The sequence below is a fragment of the Lichenostomus cassidix genome, chromosome 4, assembly GCF_008360975.1.
Source record: "Lichenostomus cassidix isolate B80296 chromosome 4, HeHo_3.0, whole genome shotgun sequence".
In the NCBI taxonomy this organism is placed as follows: Eukaryota; Metazoa; Chordata; class Aves; order Passeriformes; family Meliphagidae; genus Lichenostomus; species Lichenostomus cassidix.
The window spans coordinates 39997508-40010176 of NC_139484.1; the positions used below are offsets into that span (position 1 = coordinate 39997508).

Sequence of the window (12669 nt, forward strand, 5' to 3'; positions counted from 1 at the left end):
GCCTTCATGCAGCACGGAATTACAGTGAACTGTTGGCTTCAAGATCTCTGAATCAGAGAAATCCTCTTGTTAAAGACATTTCTGAATTAAAAATTTGGTTCTCCGTAACTGTAGGTATCAGAACCTAGACACTAATTATGGTGTGCCCTAGAAAGCAATCATGAAAGAAGACAGGGTCCTGAATAAAGAATGATACTGGTGATCAAGTATGTAACACTTTTTCCTCCAGGGTCAAACTGTCACCAATACACTGGAGCAATCACATACAGTATTTCTGTTTTCTGCAAGGGATAACAGTGTGTTCTTGACCATTTCAGGTAATTAAACATCTTACTGCACTTTTCTTGCTGCTTTTGATGTTACTGGGACAGCCTGCCAACTATGCTCAATTGAAAGGTCAACAACCCTTCAGAACTCCCTTGGTGTTCACATATCTGTGAGCTGTTCATGCAATATCTGGACCCCAACTGTTGTTTTATGCATTTATCTTCACAGTGCCCTTTCAAGTAAGGGAAGAAGTATTCCTGTGAATGGAGAGGGAAGTCAATGTCACTGATGAAAGACTTTCTGTGCTCCATGGCAGGGTTAGGAAGTGAAGCTGCTTTGGAGTTTTGCCCTTACATTTCCACCATCCACAGCCGTATCTCAGCAGTACTAATGACAAGTGCTTGAACTCAACCATAGACAGACAACTCTTTAGTAGAGAAACACCACTGAAATATCTCTAATGAACTGACTACTAAAAATGTGTGAATTTAATAGAGACTATGACTAATTCAAGGAAAAAAACACAGGATTACCTTCTACAGAGATATGAAGTCATGAGGACAAAAAATGACAGATTTACAACTCAAAAGATAACTCTGCTGTATATCAGCTTGATTCCTATTACAGAGAATGCCTGGCATATTTAGAGGTTTTTTTGCTTACCTTAAAAAATTCCACAATTTTGATCTGGATAATCTGAGAAGATGTTACTAAACAATTCTTTTCCATCCTTTCTCGAAACTAAGCTACTGTACGTTGAAATATCGCATATTTTTTACCTTTATATTCTACCAAAAAATGAAGTCCCACAGGAATGTTGCCATCAACAAATGGGTGTATTTACATAAAATAAATACATAAATAACTTGTAATGTATATAGGGTTGGGATTGTGGAGCCTTTGGCATTAGAAATCCAGGCCTACTGACATTACTTCCTTGGGTAGCGAGTGTCAGCCCTGTGAGCCTCAAGGTGCCCTGAAGAGCAGCAGCCCCACACCTCCCCAGTGATGGGTTCATGTCCCTCTTTGCAGGGAGGCAGAACCCTCTGACCCATCAGCTGGGCTTCTCCCAGCCAGCCAAGGAGACAAAAATGAGAGTGGGAGTTCCCTCCCTTTTGAACTTCAAATACTCTTGCAATTAGCTGCAAGCTTAAAAATCCTCATATTTCTGCTGATAAAGGAAAAGCTAGATATAGTGTATTTTATCTAGTTTCTAAGTTTTCAGTTCTTCTCGTGTATTAGTTGCGAATAAAATGAGCCTGTTACAAAGTATGTAAAACTCACTCTATGCAGACAAGTCCCACTTAAATTTGCAGCTTCAACCGCAGAGGGCAGCAAACAAAAAGATACTGAACACTAAAGCCTTCAAATTCCTTGCTGCCGGGCAGTACTGGAGACGACTGCATTCCCTGTTCTACCAAGATCAATATGCAGGCAATTGATTTTGCTTGCCTTTTGGATTCAGTTTTGCTGACAGACCTTTTTCTATTATCTCCCCTTCTAAGAGACTTAAAATGAATGAATCATTTTGACTTAAAAGCTGCTCTTGGCTTAATCTCACAAAGTATCTCCCAAACTACTGGAACAGAAGGTAAAAGCAAGAAAGGACAATCCTTTTTATGACCTGTCAGTCAAGTAATGTTCCTACAATCTATCCTTCATCTAGTAATTTAGTAATGTTTGGATTATTTTTTAAAAATATACTACTAAAGACCACTAAGTAACTTCGCTCCTTTTGCCTTTTGCATCAGATGTTGTCAACACAACACTGCATCAGCATACTCAAGCATAGAAGAACATGGACAATTAAAAAAATTACATCTGCAGTATTACATGTCGCTTTGCCTGATCTTGGTTTGATACACAAATTGACCTTCACGGGTAATAGTCAAAAGTGTGCATTTAAACTCATGAGTTAAATGGTTCTTACATGTAGATCAGTATTTTGCATTTGCAAGTCCAGATGCCAAACTGAAGCCTGTGTGGAACACTGGGCTGAGATGGCCACTGTAAATTTGGTTTTGGCATTTTATTATCTCTAAAGAATTTGCTTTTTCCTTTTTTTTCCCCTTTTGGACTACTTTTAAATAGCTGTGGTAGCTCCAAGCATACTACCGGATGGACTTAGTCTCTGTTTCTTTAAGAGAAGAAGTATTTTTTTTAATGACATATTAAGCATAACAAAGGGAATATTCTGATAACCAGCTTGAGATGTCAAAAGCAACCAAATGTTCCTGTTCTAAAGAAAATTTCAGATTTTTCACTACAGAAACATGAAACAAAACAAAAACCAACAGATGTACATCATGGAGCAAGCCCAGTCTATTTCTGGTATTTGACAAAACAGTAATTAAAAAAAATTCTAATCATGAATTCCTCTTGCATATAAACTCAGTAGAAAATTTGTATGTTGAACAGAGATAAAAAACCCCCTAGAACTAAAATTTAACCTCACAGTTTTATCTGACTAGTGCGGTATACTTTTATGCTTAGACTAAAACACCTAATGAAAATTGAGGCATTGCTTGTACCAATTTTGTGAGGTATTTTTTTACAGTAACACTGAGATTTTTTCTTTGCATGTTCTACTACAGAAATAGATATATGTATATGTATGACGGAATTGCTTCTCATATACAAGGTAGAAACTAGTAAATAATAAAATTTAATTTCATTTACACATGACTAAGATTAATTTGTTTCATTGCCATTTACTTATTAATGGAAAGTAAACATCCATTTTAGAGAACAAGTCCATGGCTTGGATGATACTTGAGAAAAAGAAGAATATTTTGTTGAATTGCAGACACTGGAGATGGAAACATACATCAAAATAATTTACGTACCACCTTATCAGTGTTATTAGAAGAAATAGCAATGTTTTCTGGGCTTTTTGAAATAGGGAAAAAAGGAGCTGTATCACCATGTCTTGGGAGATTATTTAACACCTTAGTATCACATACTTTTAGCTGTAAGCTCAAAATACTAATCCCAAGCCTCTCCTTTTTGCTGATGTTTTATACTCTTACAAATTCAAATTATGGAAGAAAACACATTTATTTGCTGTTTCCTGAAAAAGGCTACTACATGATACAGCACTTTGAAATTACACTCATCCTTGTGTATCTATAACAAAGATAATCAGTTATCCCTAACCATTTAATGTTTGTTACTAGGTCAATGTTTTAGTTTATTATTTCTCACATTGTTTTGATTAATGAGAATCTTCTTTCGATCAGCAAGGATTTGCTGGATATTATTTCCCACTAAATGTTAGTTTTACACCAAATCTCAATTTATTTTGTTCTTCCCATGTTTCTAATCTCCACATTAATCACAGCTGATTCCAGTCTAGTACCTACACCAATAAAGGGAATGCTGATCTTTCAAACCTGACTTGTCCTGCTTATTATGATGAAAGGTAGCTGTAAATATTTTATATTTTCAACAGATTATTTTGCCACCAAAACTACAATCTTGTAGATATGGAAATTATTTAACTTAAAAAAAATTCGGGATTTTGAGTGTTAGGAAAAACTCCCTTTGACTTTTTTTGGTTTTGACAAAACAAATAAAGTATGACTTTCTAGTTCTGATACAATAAATGTCCACTTTTTGCAATATTATTGGACTGTATTTATTTTATAGTCCACATTTTTAATAATACTTTCCTTCAGTATCATCAAAACAATTTTTCAGACATTAGAAATTAAATCCTTTGAGATTATCAGGATGGAAAATTTAATTCATGCCTTACTGATACATTTGAGAATTTGGAGTTTTCATCTGAATTTGGAACCAATGTGTCAATTTTCAGATGTCAGCTTTTCCTACATACAATGAAAAAACCTTTTGACCTGCATTGCTGATCATCCTTTAAGAAGTTAATTTTGCTTTCTATATCCCATTCAATGACTGCAAAAAAAGGAAATGCTTCAGTGAAACCAAGTAATTTTCTGTTAGTAATATGGTCCAAAGGAAGTATCTTAAGTACATAAAGCTAAATAGCATCTTTATCAACAGTAGAAATTCCAGACTGATAAAACTCTCATAGCTCCTTTCAACTATTTTTTTCAAGTACGTTACACTAGTGTCAGCACAACTTTCATCTCTTTTATTCTAGATTAATTTCCAATTTTTTACAGCTCTGAATCATACATAAACAAAACCCCTCCCAATTCTGTACATGAATATTCTTTTCTCAGCTTTTAAAATTTCTTACACAAAGAGATGCTTCCTTGTATGTTCATCAGCTATAAGCCTAAATTTTTAGTCTAAGCTTCAGATGATAAAGTGTGATCTTGCCCTTGGTGGATACTGCTTAGTAGGTACAACATGACTAAAGCTTTTCAGCATGAAAATATTTTAAGGACCACGAAAAACTCACAATTCCATCTCTTGATTTAGATTAGCAAAAGTAAAATGCATAAGCAAGTGGAAAAATGATTCAGGAACAGTCAGCAAAGCTCACTTTCTTATTTCATTGGTTTCAAATGTAGCTCTGAGGATATTCATCAGCACTGCCATTCTTATATGGATTATTTTGTTCACATTAGTGGAAAATGTAATTTATTAGAAAAGTGAGGCCATTCTTGAAACATCAGTTCAATTTCATTATTTTTAACTTGAATCTGCTATTACTCTTTGGCATTGGGAAGGCTGGAAAATCACCTCAGTGTTTATAATGCAGCCATGACACTCAAAAAGTGCTCAGAACAAATGACATTGCCTTTTAAATAAAATTACTTGTTAAGTTCATCTGCACTCAGATACTAATTATATTGATTCATTAGCAGCTCCTACAGAATGCCAATTTCCTCTGAAAAATGCATCAGTTCTGCAAGAACTTAAGAGCTTGGTGTTTTCTAGCTAACAAGTTAGATTTCAGCAAAGATCACAAAAACACAGGAAAAGGTGCTTGGTTCAGGTGTTTCACACTGGTGACATAATGTAGAGTCTGAAATTCAATTATTTCCTTAATTTGCTTTAATTTGGCAAAATAAATTCAGTGAACAAGCATGTAATACAGAAACAAATAACAATCCAGCACTGATTACAAAAACCTCTTCTTTAAAACTGGACTCCCTCAAACATTTCAACCTCAAAGTAAAAGACCAAGAAAAGAAAATATTGCAATTGATACACAACAGCTTTCCTAAAACAAGGAAGTGTTAAGATGATAGCACAAAGATAATTTAGAAGAGCTGGGTGAATGTAACTATCAGCAAATGAAAACTTCATTATTTGGAATGCAGGAATAAAGACCTCTAATTACATGTTAATATACACTCAGTAATCACAGAGTATTTGAGGCTGAAAAGCACCCCCAGAGGTCATCTAGCCCAACCTCCTTGCTAAAAGTAGGTCTAATCAGATCAGGTTGCTCAGGGCTGTGCTCAGGTGAGTCCTCTCTGGGCAGCGTTGGCCAGTATTTGACCGGAATCTCCTTACGTGTACAATTCAGCAAATCCTGCAACTGTGAATAGTTTATTTTTATGCATTAATCAATCAGATATCATATCTGCTGTTAATACTACTAAAAATAAGTGCTGGAGATGCATACCAATTAGAAAAAGCATTTTCCATCTGTTCTGCTCATCATCCATGACGTTTGCACCGTGGTAATTTCTTGGAAACACTGGAAGATGTAAGTTTAGCAAATAAGCCAAACCCACATTTTCAATGCAACCATCAGATAAGAGCAAAGACAAATTGCTGCAAAATTGTATCTGAAAAAGGACCTTCAATATTCCTGTAAGTAGTTATTATTAGTAGTAAATAATGAAAAAATAGCCTCTCACCAAATGCCTTAGTAGTACCCATTTCATTTGTGTGTCTTACCGGTCTTTCATGCTCAAGGATCGATGACTTTCCTGGCTCATATTCAAAAATACTTCTTGGTTCAGAACGGAACTTGCGAGTGTCTACCTTTCTGTCAGGAGGATCCCAGTCATTCCTAAACAACAAACACAAGGAACTGAGCTAATTTGCTATCATCACCATGTGCTTTAAAGCTCTGTACATCAGAACCCCACAAAGTCAAATGACATTGAGAACAGTTACTCTTTCCAGATCTCAGCTGTGGGATGTATAGCAGGGCATCCCAGTGTTTTACTGTATCATCTTAACTTGTTTACAGCAGGTATGCTCAGTACTGCACAAAAAATACTAGAGATGTCCAGCCGGTGATCACTCATATTCTTGTTGTAACTAGCAGACCAGACCTCCCTGGAATACCACGTCAAAGTACCATGGCATGGCAAACCATTGCAAACAACTACACATGTTTTGTGCACTCTACTAATACAGGCAAGTGGCAGATATTTTTTCATCACATAATATGATGATAAGGCCACATTGAAAAGATTATAAAATCTTCTGAGACAGAAAGTGAGCAATTATTTTAAAAGACAGTGTGATGGTCATTATCCTGTAGTAAAGTGGCTCCTAAATATCCTTGTAAGCAGTGTTCTGTTTCCCTAGAACTTTAACAGATAAGCAAGAAGAAGAATTAGGCAATTGAATTTGGAACACAAATGTATCAATTTTCTCTATAATTACTAATTTGCTTTCAAATTAATAGTGTTATGCAGAGAGAATAATAAGTAACCCATGCTGCTACATTTTTCAGTCATTTACCATGTCATATTACTAGCCACATATAAATTTTGGGGGAATAGTTAGCCAGTTACAGTGAGAGCTACCTTTTCATGGCAGTTCTTGTAATACCTACCTCCATTGTACTTGGAAAACTGTAGCTCACACATACTTTCATTTAACTCTGTGTAAAACGACCCACTAGTAACTCAAAGGTTGGAGGAAAGGGAAGAGGAAATACTACCAGCTGTTGTCTGTATTTATGATAAGAAAGAGCACACACTGATTATATTTTATCAGTTCTATTGGTCTCTGTGGTGTGACTTGGTTTGATGTGACCTGACATAATAATGCACATGACATGTGCCTTAAAAAAAATCTGTGGGGTAGCTTTTGTTTATAGTATGCATGAAAGTGCAATTTCTGGAACACAGACACCTCTATTTATAAAATGCCCTACATTCAAGGGAAGTACTTCTACATGGCTTTATTGTTTATTTTCACTGAGGAAAAAAATATCTTCAGAGAAGAAAAGGTTGTGTTTTTTGAGAATGAACAGGAAGATGGAAATGTTCTGATCCAGTTGTGTTATATTGCAAGCTACTGAAGAAAAAAGGATGCTACTGAAATTCTGATTCACGTTCAGTTCAACTAATTTACAGTGTTCAGCCTTTTATCTTGTATGGACTATATTTTTGAGCTCAACTGCTAATGCAAACCGTATCTTGCCTCTCAGCTATGAAACTGTGATACATGTGGACCTAAGCCTCTTACGTGAGATTTTAAATACTCTGGCTTTATAGGCAATTAAAAAAAGAATCTCCCAATGGCAGGAAAAGATTGACGAGCTATAGCTTTCAGCAGCAGGCAAAGCATAACTAACATGTCTGGCATACCCTGGCCTGGAGAACACAGATTTCCACTGCCTGTCTTATGCAGGAGATTAAAAGGGGAGGCTAAATAGCCAAATTCAGGGCTGAGCAGTTATTTTCAAGCTTGACAAAAGGAACTGCAACAGGCCTCAGTTTCTGTGACCAAGGCATTCGGCCTAGCACAGGATGATGACTCACAAAACTTCAGAGATTAAAGCTAAACAGCTCCACATTTTGGTGTCTTGCTAAAAAAATGTGCACTTCTGTATGACCTGCTAACAAAATTCAAGCCTCATGGCCTCTGGGAGGCAGCCCAACTCTAACCTTTAGCATTTTCTCTTGACAACTTGCCCTCAGCAACAGGGAAGCCAAGATCAGTAACCATCAAGCAATCTCATCTTCCTCTGCAGTATGTGTACCTACTGAATTACATTTTAGATTGCCACTACCTACAAATTTTTCAAAAAGCCATAATCATGTCTTAATTTAAAATACTTAGTATGGTATCTCCTCACAATATTTTATTAAAACTGATAATTATTTGAAACTATTTAATATAAATTTCTACATATAAATATGCTTACAATGTCCAAGTTGACAAAAATGGTCAAATTCTCTTTTTTTGCTTGAATGTAAACAAGAGAAATGGGCTTGTAGGCACAGATGAAAGAAAAAATATTATTCTTTTAATTTATAATATATGCATACCCACACACATATAAATGTTTAATAACATACTATTATATTAACATGTAGTATTAATTCATGTAAACACTGAAGAAAAAGGTTTTTGCTTGAACTAGTACCTATAGATATGCTGAAGTCAATAGAGTTTGTGTGCAGGTCTCTTGCATGGTTTTATCAAAAGGATAAGCATTTCTTTCCTGAGGTATTCATTAATAAGTTTTTTCAGACTGGACTCTAACCACTGGGACCTGGTTTTGTGCAGAAAATTTTGATAGAAAACCATGAGATATTTGAAATGCCCCTTTAATCTGTAAACACTGTCTTTGTCTACAAAAATGGAGATAGGAAAAAATGGGGATATAACACACTTCTGAGCTCTGGGGAAATGTGAGCTGACTGATACACTGTTATACAGTTTTGCTCTTCCTTGGATTTTGAATTACATCATCTTTTTGATCCCTTCTCTTTGCTGCTGGACACAATAAATGGCCTTCCCTACTCAGAGACTAACTATTGAAGACAGCTCCTAGAGCATGGAATGTTCTGAAACACAACAAGCAGGGCAATCCCCTCAATGAGAATAAAATCCTTAATGCTCATGGTTGCATCATGAATAAGAACACACACTTCTTTAGGACTCTGAAGAAATGACAGCATCATGCATGATGCCCTCAACTCCTGGCAAAGATCACCCCTCATCACCTGACTGGCCCTGAATAAAGCCCTTGAAGTCATATTATTCTACAGCTGCTATTTCATCCTTTGTTATATTCTGCAATATTGGAATACTGCACTTAGCAAGAACACATTTCTGAAATGCACTAACTTACTTTTCTGGGGTAGACCTTTGCCTCATGCGATGTGGTGGTACTGGAGGTGGCACATGGGGTGGCAAAGGGGACGAGACCTTAAAGGCATCGGAGCCACTGTCAGAAGCACTTTTGGACAGTGGTCTGTATGTCTGTGTCTTTGCAGCTGGGTGTGCCTGAGCAGAGAAGGATGGACTGTAGCTACCTAATATAAAACAAAACCAGAAACAGTCACAGCATGAGAATAAGTCTTAAAAAAACACAGTATGGAATGCTACAAGAACCCACAGTAACTCAATAAAACAGCAAGGTTACAAAAATATGTAAATGCACATTTAAAAGTACATTGCTGTGTATTATGCAGCTTATTAGAAAACATTTTATATATTTTTGCACAAAATTACAAACACATAGATAAAGTGCAGTATAATTAAAATAAATAAATTATTAATTTGATGGAGAAGTTAATGGGTGTATAAATCCATCACAGCTGGTAATGGCAGCCTGCAATTAATCTTCAGGCTCATCCTGTCACTTAGTTGTTCTATGTTCAGAAGACAGAGGCAGGAAACACACCTTTTTTCATTGCTTTAATAATTAGTTAGTTTGTGATGATGAGGCAATAGCATATCTTGAAGAGGATCACAAGAGTACAAAGAGATGTCAAACCACTGACCCACAACAAATCCTCTCACCAGCACAGAAAAAGGCACAATAGAGAACACGTCTAATGCAACAAAAACTGAAATGGAAAAATTTTGAATGGTATTTTTGGATAAGACTTGCTGGCTTTGTTGCACACAGTCTATTTGTGCTTTCATTTTTGCTTTTTTCACAAATAATTTTACCATATGGGTATAAACTTCTTAAAGATGCAATGATTACATATCTTAGATGAATATATCTTTCCTTGCAGCTAAATAACATCACCACAAGTGCCTATAGCAAAAATGGACAAGGTTGTGAATCAGTTTTATTAGGCACTCTTGCTGCATATTTTAAGGTGTTTTCAGTACATTATTTTTGTCTTTCCATGTCAGTAATTGGTATTTTCATTTTCGCACAGTAGCTCCCTTTTCATTTCCATAAGCAAAGGCTGCGTTACTCACAATCACTAGTGAAAATAAATGCAATGTAATCAAGAAATTACAGTGTTACAGTGTATTCCCTCTGCAGTAAGAGGCCCACAGCTGCAACTCATTTCTGTAGTAAGAATGAAACTAAAATTAAACTTGTTTCATTTGGGGGAAAAGGAATGAACAACTGACATAAAACAAGACAATAAAAGTGTCTCTACAAGCATTACAAAAGCGAGCGTGAAGAGTTAACTACCCCATCACTTGCTGACATTGACAAAAGCATCACTTTGAATAGGGAATAATTCCTACCAGTATAATATGCAGTATTATACAAGTCTGTGTCGTCATCTACAAAAAGAAATACATATGTTACAGTAGTGCCATACATGCCAGTTCATTACAGAAATTCAGCTTTGTTTTTGCAAATACAAACAGAAGATTGGTAGGCAATCAAGCACTGTATTTCTTTTCCTCATCTCACAGGTGCTTTTGGAAGATTCTGTCTTTCCATTATACTTACTATAGGCTGTTTTGGCTATCTTATTGTTAAAATGGTATCTTCTGGTCATGTCACTCATGTTACATACTCACGAAGTTAGCACCAAATTGCAAATTATTTTTGCCTGTTCTTTTCCCTTCCACAAGCTCAATTTCTTCCTTTTGTCAGCTTTCCTCTGCTACAGACTGTTAAGTTGTTGTTCCTATCATAAAAGGCAACCCTAAATATCTACTGTGTGACTAGTGTTCAAAATAGATCTTTTAAGCCAACATTCTCCTGCCTACATTTCTTGTTCTCCCACTAACATTCTGTGTGACCATACTGAATGTTAGCTATACTTCAGATGTGGTAAAGTCTCCTTCCTTCTGGAGGTGTAATGAGCATAATTGCCATTTATAGTTTCCTGACATCCTTGATGACAATCATAAAGGACATTAACTCTAAAGCTAGCAATGCCACCAAAGCTGCATTTCAGCAAAACCAAGTAAGATATTCCATGAAAACAATTCATTTTTGGAACAAGATTTATCCTTTAAACCAGCCTGATTAGTAGCCCATGCTGTTCTAACACTTGAGTTCTCTGAAAGAAAGGCAGTACAGATGGTAGGAGATTTACAGTAGACAATCTCTCATCCCTCAAACTGGACATGAGGAGACAAAGACATACTCACCAGGCTTATGAACCATATGGATTTGCTTGAACATGGTCTTGTACCAATCCTTTGGCCTGTCAACTGTCTAAAGAAAATACAGTTTAACCAATTAATGACAAAATAAAAATACCTTTGTGTACAGATCGGATCAGACATTTAATGTTACCCTGGACAAAAAGTCTATTATATTTTATTCCCTATTTAATATAGTAATTTTCATGTATTTTGAATTTACTTATTCATTTCATCAAGGAATTCCTGTAACAAATTCTGGAAGACACTGAAAATTGAGTCAGTCTTGGACTCTGATCTTGGGAGGGTACAATGGTTCAGAACATAGGAATTAGTGCCAGATCAACAGTTTATCATCTTAGTGCCCTATATCCGACAATGATAAATGCTAGATTCTTTACAGGAAAATAGAAACACCTCAGCAGTTATGATTACAAGCACGTAAGAAGAGCATCTTTTGACCTCCTGGCAATTTCCAGCTTAAATTACTTTCAAAATGTAATTGTTAAATCATGCAGAAAAGCTTTGGAATACTACAGAGAAAAGAACTAAGACTACATTATATTTCAAAGTTAATATTTGGATTTTAAACAAAAAGTACTGCTTTTACTAATTTTAAATGCGCTTTCCAGAGAACCTAGTTTTAACTTATATTTCTGTTTTGATAAAAGTGAATACAATATACCTTTCAATAATCACTCATTAAATGATATTTATCCTTACTTTTGCAAACTAAGCAATCCCAAGGTTCCCAAACTGCTCATATCAACACCTGCTTGTTCTTCTTTTTATCTCTTACCCTTCTGCATTTTCTCTTTTGCTGCAATTTGCATTGAGGTAGGATGATAATATTTCAGAAAAGGATTTAACACAAAGGTGAACCTGTTATCAGTATTATTCTTAGGTGCTAAAATTTTACTAATCCCACAGTAGTCAGAAAACCAGAAGTTTTAATGCAGAAAATCATGGAATGGCCTGGGTTGAAAGAGACTTTAAAGATTATCAAGTTCTAATATCCCTCCCATGGACAGGGACAGCTTTCACCAGGCCAGGTTGCTCAGAGCACCATCCAATGTGGCCTTGTATACCTCCAGGGATGGGGCATCCACAGCTTCTCTGAGCAACCAAAAAAAATTATCTCCAAACTGTCGCTGTTGAGCCGCTAGCAGAGAAAAGAACCCAGTTCTCAGTGGC

General features: G+C 35.9%; 1 protein-coding gene across 4 annotated transcripts in view; it reads right to left on the minus strand.

The window, feature by feature from the left end:
- SORBS2 (sorbin and SH3 domain containing 2) overlaps positions 1-12669 on the minus strand; it is a 205274-nt gene that overhangs the window by 38675 nt on the left and 153930 nt on the right. For all 4 annotated transcript variants that reach the window (XM_085058783.1, XM_085058785.1, XM_085058784.1 and 1 more), the window contains 4 exons: positions 11482-11548; positions 10621-10659; positions 9254-9437; positions 6109-6223 (listed from right to left, as the gene is read on the minus strand). In XM_085058783.1, the coding sequence (XP_084914909.1) occupies positions 6109-6223; positions 9254-9437; positions 10621-10659; positions 11482-11548 (405 nt within the window). The remainder of the gene's footprint in view (positions 1-6108; positions 6224-9253; positions 9438-10620; positions 10660-11481; positions 11549-12669) is intronic.